This window comes from Limulus polyphemus, unplaced genomic scaffold (assembly GCF_000517525.1).
Source record: "Limulus polyphemus unplaced genomic scaffold, Limulus_polyphemus-2.1.2 Scaffold2491, whole genome shotgun sequence".
In the NCBI taxonomy this organism is placed as follows: domain Eukaryota; kingdom Metazoa; phylum Arthropoda; class Merostomata; order Xiphosura; family Limulidae; genus Limulus; species Limulus polyphemus.
The window spans coordinates 64,272-78,373 of NW_013668101.1; the positions used below are offsets into that span (position 1 = coordinate 64,272).

General features: G+C 33.5%; 1 protein-coding gene across 2 annotated transcripts in view; it reads left to right on the plus strand.

The window, feature by feature from the left end:
• The window catches only part of LOC106467106 (copine-3-like), a 56,812-nt gene that overhangs the window by 9,503 nt on the left and 33,207 nt on the right, over positions 1-14,102 (plus strand). For both annotated transcript variants that reach the window (XM_013927426.2, XM_022395227.1), the window contains exons 5-7: positions 6,674-6,748; positions 8,155-8,232; positions 13,651-13,734. In XM_013927426.2, the coding sequence (XP_013782880.1) occupies positions 6,674-6,748; positions 8,155-8,232; positions 13,651-13,734 (237 nt within the window). The remainder of the gene's footprint in view (positions 1-6,673; positions 6,749-8,154; positions 8,233-13,650; positions 13,735-14,102) is intronic.

The window sequence follows — 14,102 nt, forward strand, 5'->3', positions numbered from 1 at the left end:
CAACTAATACAGAAACCTTTTAATAACCACAAATCAACAATCAAAATAAACATAGAATTTCTGGTCGCAAAACACTTTAACATGCCTGGACACACTCTTGAAGACATTAAACTGACAGGTATAGAGACAAATTTTACATTTAACAGAATAATGGAAATTAAAGAAGCTTACTGAGTAGCACTATTAAATAGTGTAACACCAAATGGCATCAACCTCGATCCTGGGATTGTTGACCTTTGTATGTCTCTGAAAAGATTTTGAAAACTAAATTCATAATTAAACTTACTTTACATTATTAGTATTATTTCCTATATATTGCATCACATTATCATTTTTCTCTGTTTCTCACCACCGTTTGCCATTATTTTATTTTTATAAAAATTGGTTAACATTTCTTATAACTATTATCACACTTAAGTCTTTTATGTACTATACACACCTCTTTGGCACAAACTAAACCTGACACCAACAACTCTAGGCTATGATTGGCTAGTTCTCAAGTCTAACTCATATTGAATATCTGGTTTATGTAATGTTGACATCCAAGCCTATATATTTCATTACACTCATTAAGCATAACCCTTTGTTATCCTGAAAAAGAAAAGTGAACTGTTTGAAAGAACTCAAGATTTGGGTCTTATTTGAAAACCATTACAAATTATTGTCATGGTTAGCATCAAGTTTAATTATTAATTAGTTTCCAAATCTTTTATTAATCAATATTTACTAACTATTTTATACAGATATATTAAAAACATCAAGCCAACATTTAATAGTACACAATAAATTAAAAATAAGACTGTCCCTAGTCTCCAAATACAATACAAAATTGTTTTACTTTATAATTTGACTGTATAATGATAAAATACCATGAGAATGAGAACAGTCTCATACACTCTACATGTTTCATCAGTTAGGAACAGTTTCATGCTGTAGCAGTATCTTATTTTATCTATTAATAATCTTTATACAGTAAACATATGAAGTGAAGTAATTTTTTATTGTATTTTGAGACTGGATACTATCTCATTTCAAATATTCATTGTGTACCATTAAATGTTGGCTTTATGTTTTCTTTGATATATCTGTGTGAAAACTTACGCAAGTGTCGTCCTAATCTTAATATTTTTCCTCTGATAATTTGCTGTCTTCAGGGAAGTTCTGAGAAGGACTGTTTCTGTGATGATAGTATTCAGGATTTGATCTTGCAGATATGGGTATTCTTCATATGGAGAGCTGGTGTACTACCCACTCGTCTGAGGTCTTTACCAATAAGAGTATGTCGGGTGGATGAAAAAATGTTCTTTTATTTTTGTCATGTATGGTTCATATACATTGTTGTTCATATACATCATGGTCCTCTTCTATTGTGGTGTCCAGAACATCATAGAAACAAAAAAGAGGAAATATTTTTAAATTGAAGAGCATAATAGAAATATAAAGACTGCAATAGCTCATTATGCAACAGGAGAAGAAGATCATACAGTAAGTTGGAATAACACTAAAGTAATGGTATGTGAATCACACAAGAAAAAAGAAGCTTTCTTTATCTATCTAATTGATAACACATTTAGTCAATCTAGATAGAAGTCAGCAAACCTCTTGAAAACATTCAAATAAGCTAATTCATTGAAGTTCTAACGGGGGACACCCCAGATAAGTGGATAGTACATCAGCTTCTCCGTCAAAAAGACCCAGGATCAAATCCTGGCCACTACCATCACAGAAGTAGTCCTTTTCAGGACCTCCCTGAAGACAGAAACAGATTAACAGCCAAAATTTGGGATAAAAACTATTTATTAATTAGTATCTACCAATAATAGAACTATCTAGGAGTTAGACTTGTGTGAATCATATAGGCTATTAACCATGACAGCAATTAGTAATGGTAAGTTTTATGTGTATGCTTTGTAAATATAGACCCAGACAACTTTTGTCAGGATAATCATTTCTTTCCTAGAATGTTAATTATGAAGTAGTTTCACTCAATTTATGTAGGTTGCTGACATAAACTTTAAAAAGAAAAACATTTCAATAGGTATATTATGTGAAGAGATAAGTTTAATTAAGTTATATGTAGGCCTCTTATCAAACCGTTTTTGTTTTTGAGATAGCTCAACTTCATACTCAGAATAACTTGATCCCTCACACATCTGCCTAGGTGAGTTGCATGACACTAGCCTTGTTTAATGTGAACTGTGCTCGTGCATTATGACATCATCATACAATAATAGCTTTCCACCAATAGGAGGGTGACACAACTTCCTTGCACTGTAGTTCCGCCTAAGTACTTGCACTTGAAATAACTATTTGTTTTCCTCGGCAATGTCTAGAATGAACATGCTTTAAAACTGTGAATCAATTACTTAAGATTTGCAAATGCTTCTTAATGATTTAACTCCCATTTCAGTTTCCCTGGATTTGTCTTTGTGATTCACAGAACCAGCATGTTTGTTTACATTTAATTAGAAAAAAAAATCATAATGGTGTTTCCTGCTATTGTGAATTCTTAAGTGACAGTAACTTTCACTTCATCCCATGATAGTCACAATGCTTTTAACATGGGACATATGTATATTGTGTCTAGTGAGAGCTCAGTGTTTGTGAAGGATATGACAGCCATTGTTCACCTTATTGTAGGTTGCTTCGTGCATAGTGGGCCTTCTCCTCCTCCTGTACATTTTGCACATCATCAGAATGATTTGACTGGCTATTTCCCCCTCCAGAGTTTTCTTTAGGCATGGCTTTGTCAATGGAGGAAAATTCATCTCCCTTATAATCTCTTCCTTGACATCATTTTGTGGGCATGTTTTTTACTTTCTCTCTCTTATTTGTCTCTTGATTCTTCCTGTGCTTTACTGCATGAAACCCGTATTTAAGATAACTTTGTCTTCTCTCCTTCACCTAACATTAGGGTCCATGCAGACTTGTTTCTTGAACAACTGAACACCTGTACTAACATGCTTAATCCTCCTTGTCTACTTGACTTTTTTTGTCCTGGCTTACAGCCATTCTTCAATTCCATTCCTCAATTCCCAGTCAATGGAATCTCTTTTACCTGCTTGAGGAGTGGATCCCTTAACTTCTACTTCCCTTTATATTGCCCAATTTGCCTTCATCTTTTTCTTATCACCTTCCTGCATTACCTCTTGTTACTTCACTTTACGTTTGAGGCACTTTATCATGCACCAGAGGGGTTTACTGGAGAGGTTCTTTCTTTTCTTTTCATAGCATTGGCCCATACTTATTCTGCTTTATCCTTCCTTATTTGGTTCCTCTGCTGATGGGACTGGATGCTGCCCTAGTTAATGTACACCTCACTTACACTAATCTTATTGATCTTTATTGGGTTCCATTTTTTTATCCAGAGGTCTGAAAACACCTGTGCTGTGGTGGCTCAGAATAAGTACTCATTGTCTGCTGTGGTTTCTTGTTGTTCTTAACCTCACCATTTTGTTCCTAGACTTGTTGAATCTACCTTTCCCCATTCAAGTTTTTTGGCCTTCTTCTACTTCCCACCCTCCCACTTTTTGATTTCAGAGTCATTGCTCATCTCATTGCCAACCATCCTGTCAGGTCTGGCCTATGTGGGCTCATCTCTGTCTCTGTTCCCCAGCCTTTTGGTCTCTATTTTCATCCAACAAATGGTTTCTTCTGGTTCTCTCCTACAGGCCTATCTCACTTCACCTCCTCTTCTTTCCCCTTTTCTGTTTCCTTTCCTCCTCCCTCCACTCCCCTTTATCTTCAATGTCTGAAGGATGTGATCTTAGCTCTTTTAACCAAGAATGACAATTTGAGGGTGTTTACCTCTACACCTGGTTATTACTCTTCTTCTTTTTGTGGTCCCCAAAAAGACTGGAGATTGTTGTCCAGTTATTGACCTGTCATCTCTCAACTTGTTTCTTATCATTCCTCAATTCCATATGCAGAGTTTCTTTTCTCTCTTGTGGTTCTTTTCACCAGGACTGTAAACAATGAAGGTTGATGTTTTGGATGCCCTTTTACACATTATGATCACCTATCCTCCAGACTTTTTCATTGTTTTGTCCATTAGAATCAAATCTTCCAGTCTATGCTTTTCCTTTTGGCATTGCATCTGCTCCTTGTGTCGAGTCATGGGACAGTTGTCCAGCTTGTTCACAGATTGGGGTTGAGGTTTCATTAGTACATGGATGATGTGACTTCTTCTTGCCTCTTTTTGGAAGGACTCCCCTTTCACACACCAGCATTCTTTTGTGAGAGGTTACATGGTTAGGTTGGTTTTGTCAAGCCTTTCAAGTCTTTTATCATGCCTGACTTATAATCAGTACATCTGAGTGTGTTCTTCAACTCCCATCTCAATTAGGCTCAGCCCTCACTACTTCATCTACAAGAAATGGAATGTCTTACTGCCAAGAGTTATGCTTCACTTTTACACCCTGCACGTGAGTTTTTTTTGCTTTCAGAAACTCTGGCTTCCCTTAAACCATTCATTCCTTTAGGCTGTACACAAATGTGTCTCCTCCATTGGAAATTGCAGGACTAATAGAACCTTTCTTAGGATCCATTTCCTCAATTGTGAGCTTTCCTTTCCATTACTTGAGGGATTTGGTGGCTTAAGCATTCCAACATCACAATGAGCATTCTCTTTCCACCCCACATCCCTAACTGGATCTCACTCTCTTCACAGGTGCTTCTCTGTCAGACTGGTGTGTTTCTCTATGTGACTACATGGATTGGGCATGTGGGCTGCAGAGGAGCATTTACTCCACATCACCCACTTTGAACTTCCTGCCATCTGTTGGGCATGTTCCGATTCCTTCACTCTTCCAGTGAATCAGTTGGTCATTATGCACTCCAATAATTAAATGATAATTTCTTATGTCATATTCAAGGAGTACTCATTCCAAAACTCTTTGCTTTCACACTGGATCTGTTTGAGCTCATTATCATTAGATTTGTCTCTTGTCTTGTCATGTGCTGGGTGCTTTGAATTTGGTGGTCAGTTGCCTCTCTCTCAGCTAGAGAGGGTTCCACCAACAGAGTGATTTCTCCACCCTCAGATTCTTCATTGGGTTTACCCTCAGTTGAACATGTCTTTCATTGATACCTTTGCCATTCCTCTCAACACCAAATTTTCCCTCTTTTGGTCCTTAGTTCATCCTCTTTCAGTCATGGCAATTGATGCTCCCAGCCAGGACTGGTCTCACTTTTTTTTTGTATGTCTAACCTCCTCTTTGTCCTCTCCCTCATGTCCTTGCTTTAATATGTAACACTCCTTGTCGGATCCTTTTGGTGGTGCTTCTTTGACCATCACAACCCTGATTTCCCCATTTCCAGTGCACTTTCTTTTTCTTTGTCTAAGAATGAAGTTAGTTCAAGCAAAAGTGCTTAGGGGAACTACTGCACAAGGTGGTTGTGTTGGCCTCCTATTGGTGGAGGATTATTGTCACATGATTATATCATCATGCACTATTGCAGTTCACCTTAAACACGCTTTTTAGATAGGGAGTAAGCTGAAAAGTTAGTAGCATGCAAATCTCAAAGGCAGATGCACAAGGGATCAAGGTATTCTGTGTAGAGAGGTTAGTATCTATTAGAAATACATTTTTGGGTAAGTAAAATGTTAACTTTCAGAGGCTTAACCTTTAAAACCTGTATAATTGCTAAAATAACCTGTAATAGCCCATAACTGCCTGTTTTTTAATGCCTCAGTCTGTAAAAAATTAATATTTCAGAAATAAAAAATTTCACCCATTATTTAAAATGTAAAATTCAGTTCTTACTTGTACCTCTCATACACATTTCCTGAAACAGACAGTCAAGTGACACAAATATTCTCAATTAGAAGGTAGGAAAGATTATTGTCAATCAGGTAGAATGTGGAAAACAACTGTGTTTGAAACATAAACAAATATTTGGTCCTCTAGCAGTTAATACATTTTAGTTTAGCACTTCCACAAGAGTGATTTTGCTAAAAGTAACATTTAGGTCAGACAATTTCAGTCTGTAATTTGTCAAGTTTAGCTTTCATTGTAAGATTGGCAGCAACGGTGTTTTTTATTAAAATGTGATCTCATTGAGGAATGTGATACTGTTGATGCATCATCTTTTTTTGTACTTAATGGTGAGAATGGTAGAACTAGGGGACACAAATATAAACTTTGGTAAGATAAGAATTATCTTCGTCTAAGACAGTTTTTTTTTCTAACGAGGTTGTTGGCCTTTTGAATGTGTTGCCTTCAGATGTGGTGAGCACAGTAGATTTAAGAGAGTTTGAAGGAAGGCTTGATAGACACTTGAATGATAAGTGCTGGCTTTGCATTTTTTTCAATATTTTAGTTCAGTGTATGGGACAGCCTAGATGGACTAACAGGTTCCTTGTTGCCCTTAAATATTATGTTATGATTGGAGCTATTGTTGAAATGGATGTGCAGAATAACCTGGTGTGTAATTGTTAATTTTATTTGTTCTTATTCAGTGTATTGTAGAAAATATTATTTCATGACTTCTGTGTTGTTAAACTTTTGAACAAGTAAATAACATTTGTTGCTTTTACTCCATGTGTACTTTTTCTTTTTTTTCTGGTATACAGTGTACTTGAATATAAGACATGATGGTACTTAAGAAAGGAATAAGCCCTTGTTTAGCTTGTATTACTGTTAAGTAGAGAAATGTTTCAATTTTTTTGTAGGTTGTAGCTTCAAGTCCTTTTACCAAAGCTCTTCTCTCGAGATCAGGAAACAGACTGGGAAAAAGTACAATAACAGTACGTATTATTCTTCAATTAACTATTTGTTTATATTTGTAAAACATGCTAATTTATAGACTTTGTATTAAAAAGTAATAAACAAGGGTAAATACTTGGATAACAAATTTTCTCCATGCTTACATCAGGAGAGATTCATTAGGTCACTTCATACTTAGTAAGAATAAATGTGATCTACTTGACAGGGTGAGTGAATATGTGCCGTATAAATAGTTTTACACTTATGATATTGTTGAAATAGTTATTAACTTATACATCAGTTGAGTACAGAAATGTCATATTGCATGTTATTATGGTCGTAGTAGTAACCATGAACCAGTTTTGAAATATTTCTTTTAAATGTCATCTGTAATGTGAAGCTATTTGCTGAAAAACATAATACTTTCCATTTTATGGAGATCTTGAATATAATGAATTTATAGAACTTGTGTTGTTGGTGTGATTTAGTTCATGTACAAAAGTTATACAAATCTCTTATATGTTCTCTCTGTTTCTATAATCGAATTTTTATTGTATGTTGTCTTGGTAAATTATAAAACTGGCTCTGAGAGGTAAAAGAAGACGCTGTTTGTTAGTACTAGTTAACTTGAACCTGTGATTTGTTTATTAATTAGATTCAGCTGCATTAATATTAATGATAAGAATTTGGAGTGGAGACAAATGTTATATGATGTACTTATTTGTTTTACAGATGAGGCATAATAATATTGTGGCATTCTTGAGGAAGGAAGCACATTATGTTGATACATTAATAGATAGGCACGCAATGATTTATGAGCATAAGCTTGCCAAATATGTTAGAGGTGAATTCCAGACATCTGATCTAACATATCATCAGTATGAAGCAGGTCACAAAATACTGTGGAATGAAATTTCCAACTACACCAACTCAAAACCAAAAACGAAAGAGACTATTTAGAAGCCATAAAAAATCATCAAAGCTAAGGATCTCTAACTAAACTGTGATGATAGTCCCAGCAACATAAACAGTATTCACTGCCCACACAATTGACCAGACTTGACCTTTAGCTATATATCCGGTAGCAACATAAACAGTATTCACTGCCCACACAACTGACCAGACTTGACCTTTAGCTATATATCCGGTCACCTGCTGACATTATTTCCATCTCCTTTTGTCCTCATAACCTTAGATAAACTGTGTATAGCTTAGTATTGATCATACCTGAAGAAGACAGGCCAATATTCTATTAAAACATGTAGTATGTTCCACCACGAATAAACATTTTTCTTTATGCTAATAAATCGTTTTGTGCATACCTATTGATTAATGTGGCTTGTTCCTTCTAGTAAGTACTGTGGTTTTGTATTTTATTTATTTATGTACATTAAAATGTCTTTTGTATTCTGCTGCATTGGTAAACTGTGTGGTTGTTTGTTGCTAGGTTACTGCTGAAGAGGTAGACACTTTTAGCAAAGATGTGCTTGTTCTATCTTTTAGAGCTGAAAATCTTGATAAAAAGGTATGTAAATATTGATTTTTTTTGTGCCTTAAGGAGGGAAATTACACTTTTTTATAAAAAACATATGGATATATGTTGTTTCTGTACATGCACAATTAAGTTTTGGATGAACATCAAATAAACCAAGTTTAACATCATGGCTGAAATATTTATTTATTTTTCTTCTTCATATGTTTGAAATTATTGCTGTTCAGATGAGCATCTAACCTTTGATTTCAAAACTATGAGTGAACTTAAGAACTATTGTAACCTTTATTTTATTTCATATTGTTTTGCCAGCCTACAGTAAAAATGGTTTTGAATATTGTAACAAAACTTGGGCAATATTACTAAATGCATCATTGCGCATTTTGTAGGGTAGTTGTTAAATTTATTTGACTAACTAGCAAATAACATGGCTGTATAACTGTTGACATCAAATCATTTTAATGTAGTCTGTGGTTTATATGGAGCCACAAAATTTAGTACATGAATGTATATATAGCTGTAATTTAATGTTTATATGGCAGGCAAGACACATGTACCATAGTGATTATTAACTTGTATAAGGTTCCTGCCCGTTTGGACACCATTGCATGATCGACTTCACCCATGTTACACAAATGTCTAAAATGTTATACAAATGTCTAGGCTGTCTCCCATAACAAAAATCTTTAAGCCACAGTTTATAAGATAGCACCAAGCTCAGTTTTGAGTTTCAGATTGGGAATTACGGTGATGGCTAATAGTAAGCGTTGAATTATAACCAACACTGCATGAGTGCAAATTTTATAGATACTGCAGATATAGTAGCCATCCTCGAAGCTTAACTATAAGAAGTGACAAGAATCGTGTAAGCAGGAGATGGTAAAAATGATGGTGATTCTAGGTGAAAGTGAGGCAGAAAGTTTGTAGCTATATTCGATGACGAGGAACCCACTTTGTAGCTATATATTTTATTTAAAAAATATTTAGTTTTAGATAAAGTATGCAGTAGCAATGGCCCACCGGAATTTAGGGATCTCATGGTGGAAGAGGGTCATAGAAGTGTCATAACCCAAACTACATAAGAAATGGAGGGGGGGGGGAGGTATATTAATATAATCAATTCATAATTGTTAATTAACCCTATCTGACTGGGCATCATTTACTGCTCATGTCTTGAGGTTTTAGTGGCTTACATTAAAAATTTTATTAAACTACATTTTGTTTATGTTATACCTATTAGTATAGCATAAAATCATAGCTAATAATCCATATTTTAATACTATATAAATTTTAAGTTCTTAATTTTATAAGGCAATATTTAAAAAAATCCTGAATTTCCCCTAGTGTGACAAAGGTGACACATTTTCTGTAGCCATCCTATCTTCTCTATTTTATTCACCAATCCTCCAATAAGTACAAAATTTAATGTAAATTACTCACTATAAAATCATCATTGCTCAGAGAAACCTATAATTTTTATAGTTTTCAATTTTATTTGGTTACGGAGCCATCAAATAGAAAATCAGACCTCACTTGCCACACCCACCTGTCACATCCTTTCTTTCAGGATTTGTTAATAGTTCTTTGTTATGTTTAATTCCATATGATCTATAACCAATAGAAAGCCAAGGTTTTCATCTATGAAATGACATATCATATTGTGTTGTGTTCTGAACAGAGAATTGTCAATTTCTTTGTTAGTACAAGCTTTTTTTCTATGGAAAAGATAACGACTAGTTTGGATGAATTTGCAACAACCCTTGTTGCATAGTTAGAAAGCCAGAAAAATTGTCTCTTTTTTGCATTTCATTATTCTATATTCTTTGGTGCATTATTTAATTAAATGAAAATTATTTAATGCATTACTACCGTTAGTATAAAAAAGTAGGATTAAGTGTCATCGACCATCGGCAGCAAAGAAAAAGAAAACATGGGTAAGTACTTTATTTCCTTTTTTCATGTTTATTCTTCATTTATTACTATAAAAGTAACTAAAATGTAAAAATAGGGATCTCTTTAGGTAAATCGTCATGTGACAACCCTCCACCAATAGGAGTGCGACACACCCTCCTGATACATGTGACTTCCTCTATTCAATTCTGCCAAACTATTACTTCTTGTTAGGTAGTGATTGAGTGCAGTTGCTTTTAAATTGTGCTGTTTTCACATGTTAATTATTTTTTTTTTGTGAAGTAGTGATTTATTCATTTGCTACAGTTTTTTTCTGTAGTAGTTTACCGTGAAAACTTACCTTTGTTTATTGATTTTTTTATCTCATTTTCAACTTGTTCATGGTTTACAATGAATTCCAAAGTTTGTTTTACAATTTCTGATATTATTACCACTACTTCGAGTGCCATTACTGGCTTCAGGTCTGTCAGGTGTGTTCTGTTTCCTCTTTTCTGTTTTTACATGACATCCATCATTAGGGTTCCTTGCTTTCCCTCCTTCCTCCCCCTTGGTGCTGTTGTCTTCTTCGACCTTATCCCTTCATATGTGGATTTGTTGCTCTTGGGATCGTATTGGGAAGGATGCTGTCTTTTCACAAGTTCGTCTACCTTCCCTTTACCTTTGTGACTTTCAGATGGCTCTTTTTCTCCATTGGTTTGTTTTTGGAGATTTTCCAGAGTCTTTGGTTATTTGTTTTTCTCATTCTGATACTATGACCTCTCCCATAACCATTTCTTATCCTGCAACCTCCCATCTTTTACCAGTTCCTACCACTAAGGTTTCAAAATTTTGCCACGTGTCTAAAAGTCAGTTCATTGTTGCCAGCAGTTCCAGTGACTTTCGAGTATTTCAAGTCTGGTGGAGGTACGTTTGGTCAATTTTGTTCCTTTGTGGTAGTTATTCACTACTGATTCTGGTGTGATCCAACTTTGGACACAAGGATTTTCATTCTTTTCCTTTCCACTTTTGTCTCCTGTACTGATTTCCTTCCCGTTAACTTGAGATCCAGCTACCTGTCAGAGCCTATCCAAGGTTACGCTGACCCTTTTATCACAGAGAGCTATCATGTCTGTCAGCCAACCTTCTCCAGGATTTTACTGTAGGTTTTTTTTTGTTCTGTGAACCATCTGTCTTACTTTAACTAGTTTCTTGTTCTTTCCCAATTTCCCATGAAGTCTTTTATACTCAAACCCCTTTGAGTATACCCTGATGATTGTAACTGTGTTATCAAAACTAGTCAGCTGAAAATTTTTTGATGTATTTTATTTTTCATTGTGACAAAATACATTTTTTGTTTTTCACAGTTAATACAGTAACACAGTGTATCTGAAAAGAAATTATAATCCAAAATTTATTTGTCATATAAATACTTCAGTAAATGTAAGAAGGTTGAAAAAGAAGAATTAAACTTTAGTGTGTTTTTTTCTCTGTAATACAGTATTATACTAATTTCTCTTGTAATTGTTTCCTCTCATACAATTATTAAGTTTTAAGGTTTAAACTTCTACAAATATTGTATTTTTATACAAGAAAAGAATATCATAAAATAAGATATATATAATGCATATGGAAACAACTGACACTACAGTTAAATTCATGATATTTTATTATTATATGGCTATGGTTTGTTGTAAGTAGAAAATCCTTATAACATGGGTTAAAATATGCCCTATTAGTTAATTTTTACAATGTAGCCAAAAAGGAGAAAAATGTTAGCATTAAATTATTTCTGTGCGTATCAGTTCTTACCAGTAATCATTTATGACTCTCAGCATCGATGGTCAACAACTGACTTGTGCTATAAGATCCATTAAAATCAACAATTCAATAAACTTGACTCTGACAATATAGTATGTAAGTAACAGTAATGTTCTGTTTTTGATAATTTGTGGCCAAGAATGGGATAATTGTCAGTACAGACTTATTCTACCATCAGTAAATTATGTCATATAGCACTTTGAGAAACAAAAACTCACTTTAACTCCAGCCAGGTTTAGACATTTTTCATTATATGTTGAAAAATTATTTTAACAACTGAAATATCACCTTATTTTGATGCTTTTTTTTGTATGACTCAATAAAATCAGAACAGAAAGTGGTGATAGTTGATTTTGTGTCAAGAAGAAGGTAAATGATGAATACTGTATGATAGCATATATTTCTCGTAATTAAAATGTATGTGTATTTCTCTGTGTTTAATCAATAACATGAATTTAAATATTATTACCCTTGATATAAGGTAAAAAATGAATTTTAATTTCTCTAAATTTAAGCTATAAGCCTAGTTTTTATTGTTACTTTAGTCTGATCATACTTTTTTACTGGTGTTCTTAGTTATAAAAATGTAGATGTAGTAGTAGGACAATAGTTATCATGATATTTACAGTCTTATTTCCTATAGTTTGTTGTAACATGAGAAGTTAACCAAAAATATACACAAGATATTTCCATAATTAAAGCTTTAGAAAATTAGTTGAATGATTCTTATGACATAAGAATTACCTCTGTACTAAATACAGAAAATAAGATTCTGAAAAAGTAAAAAAAAAATAAAGTTTAGTTTGTTCTTTTTTTTGCTTTAATTTCATCTGGAAATTGTACAAAATCTTGTGAAGTAGAATAGTTATTGAAAAATAGTAATACATGTTTTAAATGATAAATTTTGTAATTTAATAAACCATTATATTATAAGAATAGTTGTATCTTGTTATTCAAATTTTTCATCTTTAATATAGTTGTCAGAAAATTGTGCTTATGCCAGATTTTATTGTATAAGATTATATGTCCCACATAATGTCAGTATAAAACTTGATGGTTACCTTTACCTGTAATCTACTGAAATCACAAATTATTGAACAGACTGGAAATAATTTTGACATTGAAAATTAGAGATGGCAACTATCTATGTTTAACTATAATGTGTTGAATAAACTGAGATTGATTCTTACATTGAACTACCTGAGTGACTTCGTGAATCTGTAATATGCTGAAATCACAAGTTATGGAACAAAATAAAACTATAATTCCTACACTGACATTAGGGATGGCAACTGCCAGGTTGTTTTTGATACTGATTTTGTTTTGGACTCATCACTAAAGTAGAAGTCTTGTTACGAAGCCTGAAAAAGTTGCCAGTGTTGAAAATTCTAGAGAGTTTATGCTAATAGATATTCCATTATTTTACTTCCTGCCTTAAAGTTTATTAAATCAATTTTTATTCAGGTGTGTGTGATGAATACTGAAAGATTTTGTGTAGATCCATCTTTCTATCTCCAAAACTAAATGTTTGAGAAACATATTAATAAGCCTAACTTGCTAAACGTTTTTTTTTTCCTAAGTGTTATTCCACCTTCCAAAATAATAAAGTAGTGACCACATGTTATATATGGGTTTAAAACATAGGAGCGTATAGATGTTTTAATAGATAATGAATAGCATTGTCCTTTTTTTTTCCATAACTATGGATTTTAAGGATAATATACTGTGTTTGTTTTCATGAAGGATTTTCTTGGGAAGTCGGATCCTTTTCTGGAAATTAAAAGACAGTTACCTGATGGTAGCTGGTTACTTGTTCATCGTACAGAGGTAAGATATCAGTTTATTTCTTAAAATTAAAGCAACCTGCTTACATTAATATTATCATAGTCTTTTATACATACTCAGAGGAGAAAGTCCTGACCACCATTGACCAAGTTGGATTTTCAAAATGTCAGGAAAGAGAAGTATATAATGTGCTCTTATATATATTCAGCAATACATGATTAATTTAGATTTACAGAAATCTCTGTGAATATTTTATGACTTTATGTTTAAAAACTGTTCTTCAACGCATGATAATCTATCATATAATTTGTTTTCATAATTATAGACAAATCAGTCAGAGAAAGAATTAAGCACAGTTGCAGTAACAACTGGTGCACTGTACTTAACCCTATAGCCATGTGTATCCTTTA